Source organism: Topomyia yanbarensis, chromosome 3, assembly GCF_030247195.1.
Source record: "Topomyia yanbarensis strain Yona2022 chromosome 3, ASM3024719v1, whole genome shotgun sequence".
In the NCBI taxonomy this organism is placed as follows: domain Eukaryota; kingdom Metazoa; phylum Arthropoda; class Insecta; order Diptera; family Culicidae; genus Topomyia; species Topomyia yanbarensis.
In genome coordinates this window covers 271,759,645-271,776,330 of record NC_080672.1, presented here as the reverse complement: position 1 = coordinate 271,776,330, position 16,686 = coordinate 271,759,645, and the positions used below count along the sequence as shown (strand labels likewise).

General features: G+C 37.2%; 1 protein-coding gene across 12 annotated transcripts in view; it reads right to left on the bottom strand.

The window, feature by feature from the left end:
* The window catches only part of LOC131694274 (transient receptor potential cation channel subfamily A member 1), a 91,240-nt gene that overhangs the window by 61,955 nt on the left and 12,599 nt on the right, over window positions 1–16,686 (bottom strand). For 4 of the 12 annotated variants that reach the window (XM_058982864.1, XM_058982866.1, XM_058982865.1 and 1 more), the window contains exon 2: window positions 6,451–6,872. The exons of 7 other annotated variants lie outside the window; for them this stretch is intronic. In XM_058982864.1, coding sequence (XP_058838847.1) covers window positions 6,451–6,612 — 162 coding nt within the window. In that variant the 5' untranslated portion in view covers window positions 6,613–6,872. The remainder of the gene's footprint in view (window positions 1–6,450; window positions 6,873–16,686) is intronic. One more of the 12 variants, XM_058982860.1, reaches the window with a different exon arrangement.

Sequence of the window (16,686 nt, the reverse complement as noted above, 5' to 3'; positions counted from 1 at the left end):
CCCAAGCGCATTAGATTTATCCCTTTGCTCGACCTCGCTAAAGTTAGAATGCGCGTGGAAGGTAATCCCTGATCCCCACGGTAGCGACCATCTGCCGATCGTAATCTCAATCAATAACGGCTCAAGGCCATTGGAAACAATCAATATTTCACACGAAATATCGATTGGAAGAGCTATGCTGCCGCGATATCCGACAACATCGAATCTACTCAAGAACTTCCTCCGGAGGAAGAGTACAGCTTTTTGGCTGGCTTGATTCTCGACAGCGCGAATCAAGCTCAGACTAAGCCAGTACCCGGCGCGAACATACAAAAACATTCTCCCAATCCCTGGTGGGATAGAGTGCTCAGACGTGTACGCAGAGAAGGCCGCCGCGTTTAAGACCTTCCGGAACGACGGGTTACCCGCTAGTTTTCGACAGTACGCGACGTTAGACAAGCGAATGAAGAGTTTGATGAAAGCCAAAAAACGCAATTATTGGCGCCGGTTCGTCGACGGATTAACGAGAGAAACATCGATGAGCACTCTTTGGGGAACAGCCCGACGTATGCGAAATCGAAACAGTACTAATGAGAGCGTGGAATATTCAAACCGTTGGATATTCGATTTCGCCAAGAAGGTTTATCCGGATTCTGCCCCGGCACAGAAGATCTACCGCGCCGCGTCCCGTCACGATAACGCGAACGAAACACCTTTTTCGATGGTGGAGTTCTCACTTGCTCTCTTGTCGTGTAACAATAAAGCTCCAGGGCCAGACAGAATCAAATTCAACTTGTTGAAGAATCTGCCAGACTCTGCCAAGAGACGCTTGTTGAACTTATTTAATAAGTTTCTTGAGGCTAACATTGTCCCACACGATTGGAGGCAAGTGAAGGTCATCGCCATCCAAAAACCAGGAAAACCAGCCTCCGACCACAATTCGTATCGACCGATCGCAATGCTATCTTGTATCCGGAAGTTGTTCGAGAAAATGATCCTATCCCGCCTCGACAATTGGGTCGAAGCAAATGGCTTACTGTCAGATACACAATTTGGCTTTCGCAAAGGCAAAGGGACGAACGATTGTCTTGCGTTGCTCTCAACCGAAATTCAAATGGCCTATGCTAGTAAAGAGCAGATGGCATCAGTGTTCCTAGATATAAAGGGGGCTTTTGATTCAGTTTCTATCAACATTCTTTCAGAGAAGCTGCACCAGCATGGTCTTTCAGCGACTTTAAACAACTTTTTACTAAACTTGTTGTCGGAAAAGCACATTTTTCGCATGGTGACTTATCGACATCACGATTTAGCTACATAGGCCTTCCCCAGGGCTCATGTCTAAGCCCCCTGTTATACAATTTCTACGTCAACGACATTGATGAATGTCTTGACAATTCCTGCACGTTAAGACAATTTGCAGACGATGGCGTGGTGTCTGTTACGGGACCCAAAGCTGTCGATCTACAAGGACCATTACAGAATACCTTAGACAATTTGTCTGCATGGGCTATTAAGCTGGGTATCGAATTCTCCACGGAGAAAACTGAGCTAGTTGTATTTTCTAGGAAGCGTGAACCAGCACAACTACAGCTTCTATTAATGGGTCAAACTATCGCTCAGGTCTTCACAGTAAAATATCTAGGGGTCTGGTTCGACTCGAAAGGTACTTGGGGATGACATATTCGGTATCTGAAACAGAAATGCCAGCAAAGGATCAACTTTCTTCGTACAATAACCGGAACGTGGTGGGGTGCCCACCCAGGAGACCTAATTAGGTTGTATCAAACAACGATACTGTCGGTACTGGAATACGGATGCTTCTGCTTTCGATCCGCCGCGAACATACATTTCATCAAACTCGAAAGAATTCAGTATCGTTGTTTGCGTATCGCCTTAGGGTGCATGCAGTCGACCCATACGATGAGTCTCGTAGTCCTGTCGGGCGTTCTCCCGCTGAAAAATCGATTTTGGGAACTCTCATATCGATTGCTCATTCGATGCGATATCTTGAACCCGTTGGTGATTGAAAATTTCGAAAGGCTTGTTGAGCTCAATTCTCAGACCCGTTTTATGTCCCTGTACTTTGACTACATGGCGCAAAATATTAATCCTTCTTCTTACAATCCCAACCGTGTGCATTTCATAAATACTTCTGAATCTACTGTTTTCTTCGACACATCCATGAAAGATGAGATTATTGGAATTCCGGACCACATACGCCCACAAGTGGTTCCAAATATTTTTTATAATAAATTCCGAGAAGTCGACTGTTCTAAGATGTTTTATACTGACGGATCAAACCTCGAAGGGTCCACTGGCTTCGGTATTTTCAATCAAAAGTTCACCGCCTCCTACAAACTCAGTGATCCTGCTTCAGTTTACGCCGCAGAACTAGCTTCTATTCAGTATACCCTTAAAGTCATTGACACATTACACGCAGACCATTACTTCATCGTCTCGGATAGTCTGAGTTCTATTGACGCTATTCGCTCGATGAAACATGGAAAGCATTCCTCGTATTTTTTGGGGAAAATACGGGAGCTACTGAGTGCTTTATCTGACAAATCTTTCCAGATTACCTTGGTGTGGGTCCCTTCTCATTGCTCCATTCCGGGCAATGAGAAGGCGGACTCCTTAGCTAAGGTGGGTGCCATTGAAAGTGACGTTTTTGAAAGACCAATTTGCTTCCACGAATTTTTCAGTATTACTCATCAGAGAACCCTTCATTCGATAGTCCCTAAGGTATCGACGAAACCTTGGTTCAAGGGGATGGATGTGGGTCGTGACTTCATTCGTGTGATGTCCCGACTCATGGCGAACCATTACACGCTGGATGCACATCTCCGACGTATTGGGCTCGTGGAGAGTGGTATCTGCGCTTGTGGCGACGGTTATCACGATATAGAGAACATAGTCTGGGCGTGCACCGAGTACAGTTCCGCCAGGTCTCGGCTTATGGACACCCTCCGGGCCCGAGGAAGACCACCCAACGTCCCGGTTGGAGATGTGTTGGCAAGCCGCGATGTCCTCTATATGTCCCTTATATACACCTTCATAAAAACCATCAATATCCAACTTTAACTGCCCCTTTTTCCTTATCATTCTCAGAAACGCTTCCACCTGTACCATACACCCACGATGGTTTGATGTGACTCCAAGGCGACACAAAACATCCCTGTCGAATGAGCCAACAAACACGGGACCTAAAGCACGAACATCACACGCACAACTCGAAATGTAGCCGATCAACATCTGAGCCGCACTACGAAATCGTCTGGAGAAACCCCTGCCATCTTGAGAACGACCACCCGGCGTCCCAGTACATGAGTCTTCCTGATGAAGGCCACCCTGATTCTGTAATCCATCCGTTGATCTCCCGAAGTCTGAAACTGAAATAATGTCCTCCCCCTGCCATGTTTGTCCACCCTACTTCCCCTGACTCTTATACACAGAAGTAACACCCCTTCCCCCCTCCAAATATCTTCATGAAGCATTTAGCTCTTCTTGCCTTTTCTAGTTTTAACTATTATATTATATGATCTCGTTGAAATGCCCAACTCTACTACCACATAAAATAACTCTAATTAATGTCTCCGAATCTTTACAAAATTTAATCACGCCCTCTAATTATTTCTACTTTTGAGATAGTCGTAAAAATTTTCCCCCTTAGTTAAACATTATTTGCTCCAATAATCTCATTGCTAAAAATGTCAAACCATATTGCCATAAAAACAAAATGACCCCCTAATCTTACGAAAATTATATTACCCCCTTGTGTATATGTATAGCTATAAATGCGCCTTAGTTTAATTTCAAAAATCAATATGTAATCCCCTAGTTTTAAGTAATTTAAAATGTAAAACAAAACAAAATTGGCATCTTTAAGCTAACGCAAACCTGCCTTATCAAATAAACGAATCGAAAAAAAAATGTGACTTGTGGACTTATCGTAAAAAGGATGCTTCTGAATTTAACCGGTAACGATTAAATGTTTGTTTTATTTCTAAGAATTTTACACGTTCAGCAAGTTACATTTTATGAAAATTGATTGAAGAATAATAGAGATATATGCACAAGAAAATGTCAAATTTAATATGAATGACAAAAGACCCTATAATCCCAACTTCTCGTACTCGGACAAATGTCTAAAAGGTTCCGTTCGATTTTTGAAAATTTTTCACATTAGAAAAACTGCGAAACATGTATGATTTGCATCACGGGGCAGAAAATTATTAAAATCTGGGGCTTTCAGGGACAAAATTATGCCTGTTGCAAGTAACCCCGCATATGGTATAACTTGCAACACATGAACTTCATTGAAATCTAATGCTGTATATTTTCGTTTACCTTTGGTACATTGCCCAAATGTACGATAATTTGGATGCCCATGTTATTTACAAAGAACAGCGACCAAATGTACTATAATTTGAATGCCCATGTTGTTTATATTCCAGAAATTCGTAGGAAAGGCTAGCTAACAGGGTTTTAACCCTTTATTTCAAAACTAGTCAGTAACAAGTATTATCCATACAACTGTAACTTCAGTTCTATCGCAATTAACGTGATTAGATTCCTCTGGAACAGTGCTGCCAAGGATAGTTTCAGTGAACGGCCAGGACACTATATCTTTGTTGTCTTCTAGTATTATTGAAAACAGATAAAACCTATTAATTTACACTGTAAACGACTATCTTTTCTACGCAATCGGAATATTATATATGCTAGAACAATCCAGTTGAGTATAAGAAGATAGAAATTGAGCATTTTCTAGTACTGCTCGAGAAGAAAGTTTACGAATAGTAATATGACAAAATACTATTGCATGTTACCCCACATGGGTAGTTAATATAGTTAAATCGTTATCTTGCATATATTTGAGAGGGTGAACAAACATATATCAAACAGTAACGTTTGCTGTTGTATACTCGATCTGTACGTAAGAAATACAAATGATGTGCTCTTACCATTGAAGTTAGCAAAGCACGACATTCCAGCTTCTTTTTTATTGAAAGATTACTCTGTCGCGCTAAAGAAACCGAAAATATTGTGCACACCAAAAAATAATGAAATTTAAACGACATGTAAATCAATACGAATGTAAACATACAACGATTGAATCCAAAATTTGATTCAAAATTACGTTAAAATCAATTGGAGCATCAAACAGCATACAATTTTACACTTTCAATCGTGTAATATTACATGTCATTCATTCTACAACAGTATTCGAGTAAAAATACATTGAAGTACATTGGTTTTCCGTCGAAAGAAACTGTAATTTTCAATCCACGTGTAAAATTATAATAAAATTCGTTGGAGAAACCACGACAAGTCGTGTGTATTTGTGGTGGAACTTAATTTTACATTTATATTCATGCTCCAAATATGTGCATGAAAATAAACTTAAAATTACAAAATATTTTGTCCGGAATTAACTTTCAAATGGAATTTTGGCAGTTGGCTTTTAAGTCGTAATCATATGTTTGTCGAGATATTTTCAATTCTTTCGCTATTTTGGTTAGATTCCGTCGCGTGCTAATCTTCGGTGAAAAGCACAATAATGACTGGCAGTACATGCTTATCTTTCAACATATGCTGACATTTGACAGCTATAGTGCTAAATTGCAAACATTATTATTAGCGTTGTTAAATTAATTTGAACAAAAACATGTTGAAGTGCTGCAAGTTACCCCGCTGTTGCAAGGTTGACGGTAGTGAATTATGGTGTGGGGATACCAATTGTTCGCTAGAGGTGCTAGGCATTTGATTTTCATTAACGAAATGATGGATCGGAATGTTTATAAGAAATTTTGGAAACGAAATTCCAGCAAGTTGAGGCTTTGACTACCACACTAATAAATGTACTGTAATGTCAAATAGACGAATGTGTCAAGTAAATGATATAATTCAAAAAAATTCCACTAGACGGTTATGGTGCTCAAAGTGAATTTAAGTTTAAAACAGAGATCACGTTAATTAGTCCAGGTGTTTGCGTTTCGACTTCGTCTCTTCAGAACCACGGTACTTGACCAATAATCCCTAAGAAAAAAAATTGGTTTATTTATAGTTAGGTTTTGTGCCCTTTATGCATAAAGACGGTTTTAAAAAAAGAGATTATAACTAATAGAGGCCGCATGTCGCTGCTAACACTGAAAATTTATCATCTCGCTCTCACATATGCTAGGCCCATTAGTTTGACACCTATTGCCCCGGGTACACATATGTCAAAGTAATGGGATACAACATGCTAGAGCGAGACCCCATGTTTCAGTCCGTGAATACATGGAGACAGTAGCGCTTTGCTCTCTCTAGTACTTATAATCTCTTTTGATTTAAGCCAATGTTTTCCTTAGGGAGTAATATAGCATTTAGAGATCACGTTATTTTTAGTGACATTTATTCTTATCAATTTGCATATTTAAGGTAAAAAAAACAATGTGAGGGATTGGTCTATCAATTGAACTATTTAACCTGCAATACTAGCTCGGGGTCGATACGGGTGCTCGGTTGCCATCGCAGGACACGACTCCAGTTCGCCGGTATCCTCAGCGGTGTTCCAATTGTAAGTCCATTCCAACGTGCACATTTGGGTAGCATCTGTTTGAAGCACTTTTGATCATACATGGCAACCATGAGGTAGTTTTTTATTTCGACTATCGTTTCCACTTGTAGAGATTTCACTTATTCAATTCTGTGATAACTTTACTGTGAAATGCATCCAAATTGGAATCCACAAGTCATAACTATGGAGCAGAATTTTCACATCACTGGTAATGACATCAATCTCTCCGGCTGTCATGGTGATATCGATGAACGTTTAATTTGTTTCTGGTGAACAGCGCAATTTCCCGTAAACCTCTTGACTTCTCACTGGCTGGATGGTTGGTCTGCTTCTTACGACGAACAGAAGAAGTATCAGAAAATTTCTAATTAACATATAATTGGAACAAATTAATTGATGGTGTCGCATAACACTACTATGATGAGAAGCTCCGATTGCTTTATTGTGTAACTCTACGATTTGGTCACGTTGCTCAACGTAGTTTACCTTGGTTTACAGGAGAATTATGTTTACACAACCGATTTGTCACCCTGAATCATTATATACAACTTATGTAAAACTATACTAGAAATTTCCTATATATTTTCTGAGCTTGACGACATTCAGTGTGTGGAAGAGTATATCACATACTGACATACACACATCCCGATCAGAAACACATAACAAAAAGATTTCAAAACTATATCTCACGTTATTACTTGTTATATTTTTTGTTATTTTAACTACTAACGAGACCTAATTTATAACACAATATGTTACGGAAATTGCATTCTGTTATAATTTGTTATTTCATTCTGATCGGGTATTTTACAGCAATATTGAATTAAAAATGCAAAAAAGAGCATTAGTTTGCCGTTTAATGAAACTGTTATTTTCAATCAACGTGTAAAATTATAATATAATTCGTTGAAGAAAGCACGACACGTTGTGTGTATTTGTGGTGGAACTTAATTTCACATTTATATTCGTACCCAAATATGTGCACAAAAACAAATTTCAAATTACAAAATATTTTTTCTGTGTACGCATCCCATTATGGCATTGCAAAAAACACCCCCCCCCCATATTGTGATAAATGTCAAAGTCGCCTGCAGTTTCCTATGGTTATTGGTTGTTAATGTGGAAATGGTTGACTTTAGGTCATTAGTGTTTCCGATCTACTCCTCAGAAATGGCAAGGTTTATCATTTGCTGCTATGGCTTTCGTGATTAATCCTCCCATAAGTGAGATTTTTCAACTATTTTTATTTGGTAAAAGAGATGAGCTGACGTCTTTGGAAAAGTTATGGAGATTGTTTTCACAAATATCTTTGCTGAATACAAAGTCTCGGCTTTAAATTCTTAAGAAATTATAACTTTTCATATAAATATCTTTTTAAATATCATCCCTACGGGTTTCTTATGTTCTACAAAATTATTTCAATACACAATTTTTATTAACGCATAATTTTTCTTATCTCGAATATTTTCAATATTTATGTTTGACATTTTTTAAAAAATAATAGTTTTTTGAAATCATCTATAAATCTACTGGAGACAACGAGAGACAAATGAACTCTGTTGAGTTTTATAAAGTTGATTCTGTGTTTCTAATTGCAACTTGAGTTGGCTGCCCGTTCAAAAGTGATTACTCAAAAAAACTTTGGCTAATTTTACCAAAAATTACCCAATAACTAAGTCGCAAAGATAGACCCAAGTTTTCTTCTGGAAAGATATGTATCTTCATAAGGCGGGAACATGCTGAAGCTTTATCCACAATATTTAAGAAGTTATATTGAAAAAGAAGTCATTCACAAACAACGGCCAATAACTTCGAGTGTACTATAAAAAGAGATTTTGGGTCTGCTGTAAAGATGTTCGCAAAAACAAGTTTCTTTACATTTTTTGAAGATTTCACCTTGATTTCGAACTTTGAAAAAAGTAACAAATATCTCACTCTAAGAGGGATTAATCACCATAACTGAATACTTTACGCTGACGTCATAAATGAACTGAGTGTTCATTTTTGACAGTTCGCTTGTACTGTTTACATGGACTTAGAAAAATTATTTGCGATTTTCTTCGAGCGAATCTAGTCGTCCACAAATTTTTCTAAGTCCATGTAAACAGTACAAGTGAACTGTCAAGAAAAGTGAGGTTAACTGTGTCTGTAAAGAACCTAACTATATAACAAAAATTAAGGTGATGTATCATCATAAAGCATCCTGAAGATATTATTGCTGTACGCTTTACCGTTTTCGTGCGAATAATTTTTCGCATGTTTTTGGCGAAAAGGAAAACCACTGTGCCTTGCCACTATCGAAAAATTAGAGGAACAATATATTAAATGCTATAACTTTTGAAGTGGCATCCGAAAAAATGCGATTTTATGCCTTTTTTAAGAGAAACCTTCTTAGTATTTCAGTGGAAATATTTTGTACATGTTTGTACATTTTGTCCCTGAAACCCTCTGTTTTTAATAACCATTCTGCTTTATGCCGCAAATTATATATATATATATATATATATATATATATATATATATATATATATATATATATATATATATATATATATATATATATATATATATATATATATATATATATATATATATATATATATATATATATATATATATATATATATATATATATATATATATATATATATATATATATATATATATATATATATATATATATATATATATATATATATATATATATATATTTCGCAATTTTCATAATGTGAACAAATCTCAGAAATCGAACGGATCCTTAGCGATTTCTGTCCGAAGACAAGAAGGCCTTTTTCAGATTTTTTGAGATTTAGTTTGGAGACCACATTTGGTCTAATGTTCTAACACCTCAACTTTCCGTACCTTTCCTGAAATGAAACGTCTACCATGTGATACCTGAGCATTATTCACACTAGAAATTATAAATTAAATAGTAATTTATTGTTAAATTGAGTTGATATGCGCTATTTAATGATAAAGTGTGGGATCGAGACAAACGTAAAAAATCAAATTTAATCTGAATTTTACCGATTGAAAATCTACTTCCGTGTTCAACAAGGTATATTTAAAAATGATTGACAAAAAATAGAGATATATGCACGAAAAAATTATAAAATTTAATATGGATGACAAAATGCCCTATAACTCCAACTTTTCGTTTTCTGGCGAAGGTTGCAAAGATTCCGATTGTACAAGACACGACTACGGTTACATTGACAATGCAATGCACTATGGTCCCAAAGCTGTATTTAGGAAGACAAAACTGTTTGCGCCTAAACCGTTGGTTTTAGATATATAGTATCTCTTAGAACTTTCTTACCGACTTTTTTATATTAGTTGAATTAGAGTGGTCCTTGTGGTTAGGGTGTTCAAAGTATCAACTTCTTAGATATGTAAAAATCAGCTACAAAATGTTCTACAAAGTTATAAATCAATCAAATTGAAGCAACTTTTCTGAAGAAACTTTGTGGCTATCTTTAATGGTTCATGTGTTATGATTTTTGCGATATATAAGGTAGACTGGCTCTTGAAAAATTGGTTTTCTATTAATATCTTTTTATGTGTTGATTTCGCGCTAATACGTTATTGTAGAGATTTTTAGATTATTTTTTGTTTGCATAGTTACAGGCGATTTTCAAAACAAAGATAATTTTTTTCATCTTCCAAGATTGCAAATTAATTTTCAATATTTTAATTTCATTTGAAAGATTGAAACTTTTCTAGTTTCTGGTAATAAAACTGCGGGAGCGTTATTTCTGTAAAAAAAAATAATTTTTAAAAATGGTGTGTTTTTCAACAAAAATCGTTCATAACTTTTCAAAAAGACGAGATAATAACTTCGTTACTTCTGCAAAAATATGCGCCATACAAAGTTCTAAAAGTGCTGCGAACAAAGTATTTACGATGAATCAGTGTATGAAATGACAAATGAAAAATAGTGATTTTAAGGGGTCACGTTTTCATCGCCCAATCTCTTATGGTAAAATCAACTGAGAAATAGTCAATGTGTGTGATAATGCCGAAAGTTAATACTTTGAACACCCTTACCACAAGGACCACCCTAATTCAACTAATATAAAAAATCGACAAGAAAGTTCTAAGAAAGTTTGCCGAAGAGACTATGTATCTAAAACCAACGGTTTAGGCGCTAACAGTATTGTCTTCCTAAATACAGCTTTGGGGCCATAGTGCAATGTTTCCAGCGAACACCATGCGCGATTACTAGATTATCAATAAATTCCAAATTATCTGAAATATTTGAACAGAATGTCTTTTGTTTTCACTATCGCAGATAAAAGATCGTTCTACCTAAAACACTTGTATCAATGTGGCAAAATGTACATTGGAACGGAACAAATGATTAAGAACAATGATACGATTTTTGAATCAGTTGATTTTCTTTTAAGCATCACAAAATTAATATTGAACCGATTATTGCTTATACAATGTTGATATAATTTTATTTTTGGTAAAACCCTATAACTGATCATTACCCAGCGTAAATGTAAATCAAGATAAGAGATGGATTTTCCTAATTCAATGCGCTCTACGTTCTGTATTCATCTTAATAAGGACGGTTTACTGATAACTGTCTTTTGATTCAAGTCGAGTATTCTATGGAACTATTGTTATCTTGCTGGCACGGCTCATACGCGCGCTATAAACCATCAAGTCGCCATATCGATTATGTTGTGTCATTATCACTGGGAACTACGAATTGCAAAATCGTTCCAGTATACACAGGTGAACGTTTCTCTTTGGCAGCTCATCTTACATGACTACATTTGAAACATGGCAAGCTCTTTTATGAGCTTTGCGATGCCGATGAAAGACCCACCTTTTGTACAATAAACTAGAATATTTTCATCATCATTTTTGGTATGGCTTTCGCTGGCTTAGTGTTATTTTTTTTTCATGAAACGTTTATTTGACACGGCATTTGCAAAAGCTTTTTTACGCCGGGGTTTTTTTACATATCATGTTACAAAAGTTCTTAAGACTATCACGTTATAATAAAAATTCACTTTCTAATGCTAACACTGAGGATAATCATCATTTTGAATATTTTTATTTATACTCTATTTTCTTGAATTTCATTGTAAACCTATTGATAGTTTTTCTGTAATCTTTGTTTATTTTTTTTTCTTTATTTGTATCGTTTTATCTAACTTAACTAACTGCTAGGAAATCTAAATTGTTTGTGGGTAGCAAGGGCAAAAAACTAGAAACGTTGTGGGGATAATTATATTTGAATATTTATTGTTTTCAGGAAATGATAAATATGGCCCATGTATGTAAGATCTCGTAAAGCGAGGATATCACGAACAGGAACATAGGGTGGTTTTCTTCTGGCTCGTAAGGAGTCTATTAATTGGGATCTGGCTTCACGATATTCAATGCAAGACCAAACAACATGTTCAATATCTTCGTAACCCTCTCCGCAAGCACATTGATTATCTTCTGCGATCCCAATACGGCGGAGATGCGCATTCAACGTATAATGGTTGGACATGAGCCTAGACATCACACGAATGAAGTTTCGACTTACATCCAACCCTTTGAACCATGCCTTCGTTGATACTTTAGGGATAATTGAGTGCAACCACCGTCCCAGATCTCCATTGTCCCATGATGTTTGCCAACTAGTAAGCGTCCTGTGACGAGAAGCGCTATAAAATTCATTGAAGGCAATAGGTCTTTCATAGAAGTCACCGTCCAGTGCCCCTATTTTGGCTAAATTATCCGCTCTCTCATTACCCGGTATGGAGCAATGAGCGGGAATCCACACTAAGGTAATTTGATAAGATTTATTTGTTAATTTAGTTAAGTATTCTCGTATCTTCTTCAAAAAGAACGGAGCGTGATTATCAAGCTTTAAAGAGCGTAGTGCCTTAATTGTGCTGAGGCTACCTGTGAGGATGAAATAATGGCTCGGAAGTAAAGTATCAATAATTTCCAGACTATAGTGAACTGCTGCTAGTTCGGCTGTGTAAACAGAGGCAGGTTCTGTAAGCTTGAAAGAGATCGAGGTGTTATTGTTGAAAATACCGAAGCCAGTAGCCTCATTGATTCGTGACCCATCAGTGTAGAACATTTTGTGGCTGTCAATGTGTTGGTATTTACTTATGAATATTTTAGGGATCTCCAGAGAGCGCAGGTGATCCGGGATTCCACGAATTTCCTCTTGCATGGACGTGTCGAAAAATAAGGTTGAATCTGGAGTATCTAGTATATTAACACATGTCATAACATAACTAGAAGGCGTTATTTCTTGTGACATGTGATTGAAATACACTGTCATGAATCTGGTTTGGGATTGAAGATCGACAAGTCTTTCAAAATTTTCAATTACCAGTGGATTCATAACCTCACATCGTATAAGTAAACGAGAGGAGAGATCCCAGAATCGATCTTTTAAGGGAAGAACTCCCGCTAGTACTTCAAGACTCATCGTATGTGTCGTATGCATGGAACCTAAGGCGATTCGTAAACAACGATACTGCATTCGTTCCAATTTAATAATGTGAGTGTTTGCAGCTGAACGGAAACAGAAGCACCCATATTCCATTACTGAAAGTATCGTTGTTTGATACAATCTTATCACGTCACTTGGATGAGCACCCCACCAAGATCCGGTTATTGTTCGGAGAAAATTTATCCTTTGTTGGCACTTCTTTATCAGATACCTAATGTGGCCTCCCCATGTACCTTTAGAATCGAACCAAATTCCGAGATATTTAAAGGTCATGACTTGGGCTATCGTTCTACCAACCAACTGAAGCTGAAGCTGAAGCTGAGCTGGATCACGCTTCCTTGAAAAAACAACCAACTCTGTTTTCTCCGTAGAGAAATCGATGCCTAGCTTCAATGCCCAACTTGATAAATTATCCAAACTATCTTGCAGTGGTTGTTGTAAATTTATGGCTTTTGGTCCTGTAACAGAAACCACGCCATCATCTGCAAGTTGCCTTAGAGTGCATGGGCTGACAATACAATTATCAATGTCATTCACGTAAAAATTGTAGAGAAGGGGGCTTAAACAAGAACCTTGTGGGAGGCCCATGTAAATTATTCTGAATGTTGCCAAATCGCCATATGAAAAATGCATGTGCTTTTCTGACAATAAGTTGTATAAATAATTATTTCATATTGGTGAAAGACCACATTGATGTAGTTTCTCTGAGAGAACATCAATGGAAACAGAGTCGAATGCCCTTTTATGTCTAAGAACACAGACGCCATTTGTTCTTTTTTGCGTAAGCTAGTTGGATTTCTGACGAAAGTAGCGCCAGACAATCATTCGTTCCCTTTCCCCTCCGAAAACCAAACTGGGTATCTGATAGCAAGCCGTTCGCCTCAACCCAATTGTCGAGACGTCGTAGGATAATTTTTTCCAACAATTTCCTGATGCAGGATAGCATTGCAATCGGTCGATACGAGTTATGGTCGGAGGCTGGTTTTCCCGGTTTTGGAATGGCGATAACTCTCACTTGTCTCCAGTCGTGCGGGACAATGTTCTGCTCAAGAAGCTTATTGAATAAATTCAACAAGCGTCTTTTTGCTAGGTCAGGCAGATTGTTCACCAAGTTGAATTTAATTCTGTCTGGACCCGGAGCATTATTGTTGCACGAGAGGAGTGCAATTGAAAATTCCATCATTGTCAAAGGCGAATCTATGGAATCGTTACTTGTGGGAGCATCGCGAATGATTTTCTGCGCAGGAGCAGAATCTGGACAAACTTTCTTGGCAAAATTAAATATCCAGCGATTTGAAAAATCTTCGCTTTCATTAGTTACGTTTCGATTCCTCATTCTTCTGGCTGTGTTCCAAAGAGTACTCATTGATGTTTCTCTTGACAAGCCATCAACGAAGCGTCTCCAATAACTAGACTTTTTGGCACGACGGAGACTGTCAAATTTGTTTTGCAAAATTGAATAATTTTCAAAGTTCGCACGTGTACACCCTTTCCGTTTCATAATTTCTTTGTAAGCAACTTGTTTAGCTTCATATGCATCCGAGCATTCTTTGTCCCACCAGGGATTAGGAGGCCGGCTATTCATTGTCATGCCAGGATTGCATTTCGTTTGGGTTTGTTCTGCTGCTTCAATAATCAAACCCGCTAGAAATTCATATTCTTCGGTAGGTGGTAGCTCTTCCGTCGAAACAAGAGAAGTGGAAATTAAAGATTGATATTTTTTCCAATCAATATTTCGTATCAAGTCATAAGGGACATTGATTGAATTCGTGAGGCCTAATTCACTGTTAATTGAAATAACGACTGGCAAATGATCGCTACCGTGAGGATCAGGTACAATCTTCCACGTGCAATCTAACCGAAGTGATGTCGAGCACAGAGATAGATCTAATGCACTTGGACGTGCAGGAGGTCTGGGGATGCGTGTTGTTTCGCCAGTATTTAAAATATGTCATATTAAATTCGTCACAAACATTGTATATCAAAGAGGATCGATTATCATTGTAGAGGGAACCCCACAATACTCCGTGCGAGTTGAAGTCTCCCAGTATCACACGCGGAGCAGCCATGGATTCCACTACCTCAAAAATTTGACGTTGTCCAATTTGAACTTTGGGAGGTATATATATAGAAGCGATAGACATGTCTTTGCCTTTAATATTCGTTTGGACTGCTACAGCCTCAATGCCAGCAATCATGGGGATGGTAATTCTATAGAAAGAATAGCACTTTTTAATTCCTAGAAGCACTCCTCCATACGGGGTGTCTCGGTCTAGGCGAATAATGTTGAAATCATTTAAGTTGAAATTAATGTTTGAGGTAAGCCATGTTTCACATAGAGCAAAAGCATCGCATTTCAAATTATGCAGTAAAATTTTTAAGGAATCAATTTTTGGTATGATACTTCTGCAATTCCACTGTAAAACAGTTATGGAGTCTTTCACCTTAGGAGTTGAATTAACTATTGAAAGATATAATTGCTGCAAGGATGGGCCATTGAGCAATCAGCTGCTCTAAAAATGTTCTAATTGTTGGGAGGAACGCTGAAAGTATACTTTTTAGTGGTTCAGAAATATTGAATGCTTTGAAAATCCAATCAACAATTTCAGAAAATTTCAATAAACCTATCCCCGGTTGAGGCTCGGAGGAAGTTGAAGTTTTATTATTTCCAGTAATGGTGTTCTGTTTGGATTGTACATTACCAAAACCGGGAGTGCTTAGTGTTATTGTTCGCTGGTAAAGATACAAATTTGGTCTTTAAGGCTGGACAGAGAATGGGCAAAAATCGAAAACGAAAAAAGCAGTTTTTTCCACACCGTGTGTTAGATCTTCATAAAAATCAATCAGCTTATGTAGAATGTTGTTACAGTACTGCTGGATGATTGATTTTTATGAAGATCTAACACACGCTGTGGAAAAACTGCTTTTTTCGTTTTCGATTTTGGTCCAACCTTAAGGGGAGCGTCTAGTGTAAAGTGTTCAAAACGAAAGTTATTTTATTTTACGATTTTGAAGGCAAGGCAACAATCATTCTTTTGTGTAATTTTAGGTTCGCGTTATACATTCAATGAGTACGAGTACAAAATATTTTCAGTAACACAGAGCCACACATACGAGCGTTCCAAGAGTAGACGTCCAACCCTTTCCAAGTCGAAGAGCGCCGCGGCGAACACGATAACTCTCGATAAAATTGTCTGATACGGGAAATTCAATAAATTTTGTAAAGCTTAGACTTGTAGTTAGTTGATGAACCACAAAAAAAGTTCGAGTTTCGGAAAATGGTTTCATGAAAACCGAAAAATCTCATATTTTACTGTAAAATTCGCTCAGTTGTCTTCAAAATAATAGGGAGAAAAAATTTTTTATTCAGTTTTCTGTAGTTCATCGACAGGCTACACATATTGGGAATCCTCACAAAAAAATCAAGTCAATTCGTTTATTAGTTTTTGAGTTATCGTCTTCGCCAATTTGAAAAACGCGGTTTCAACGAAAACGCTATTAAAGGGTGACCCACATCAAATTGCATCATGGAAAAAACGCTGTAGAAAATGACCCAAATGGGTAGAAGTAGTTTAGATTGTATAGTTTACACTGTATTTTTATCGCTGTTAGTTTTTCGAAAATTGTTGCTGATAGATTGAATTCTGCGTGTGTTATAGCAAATACGCGC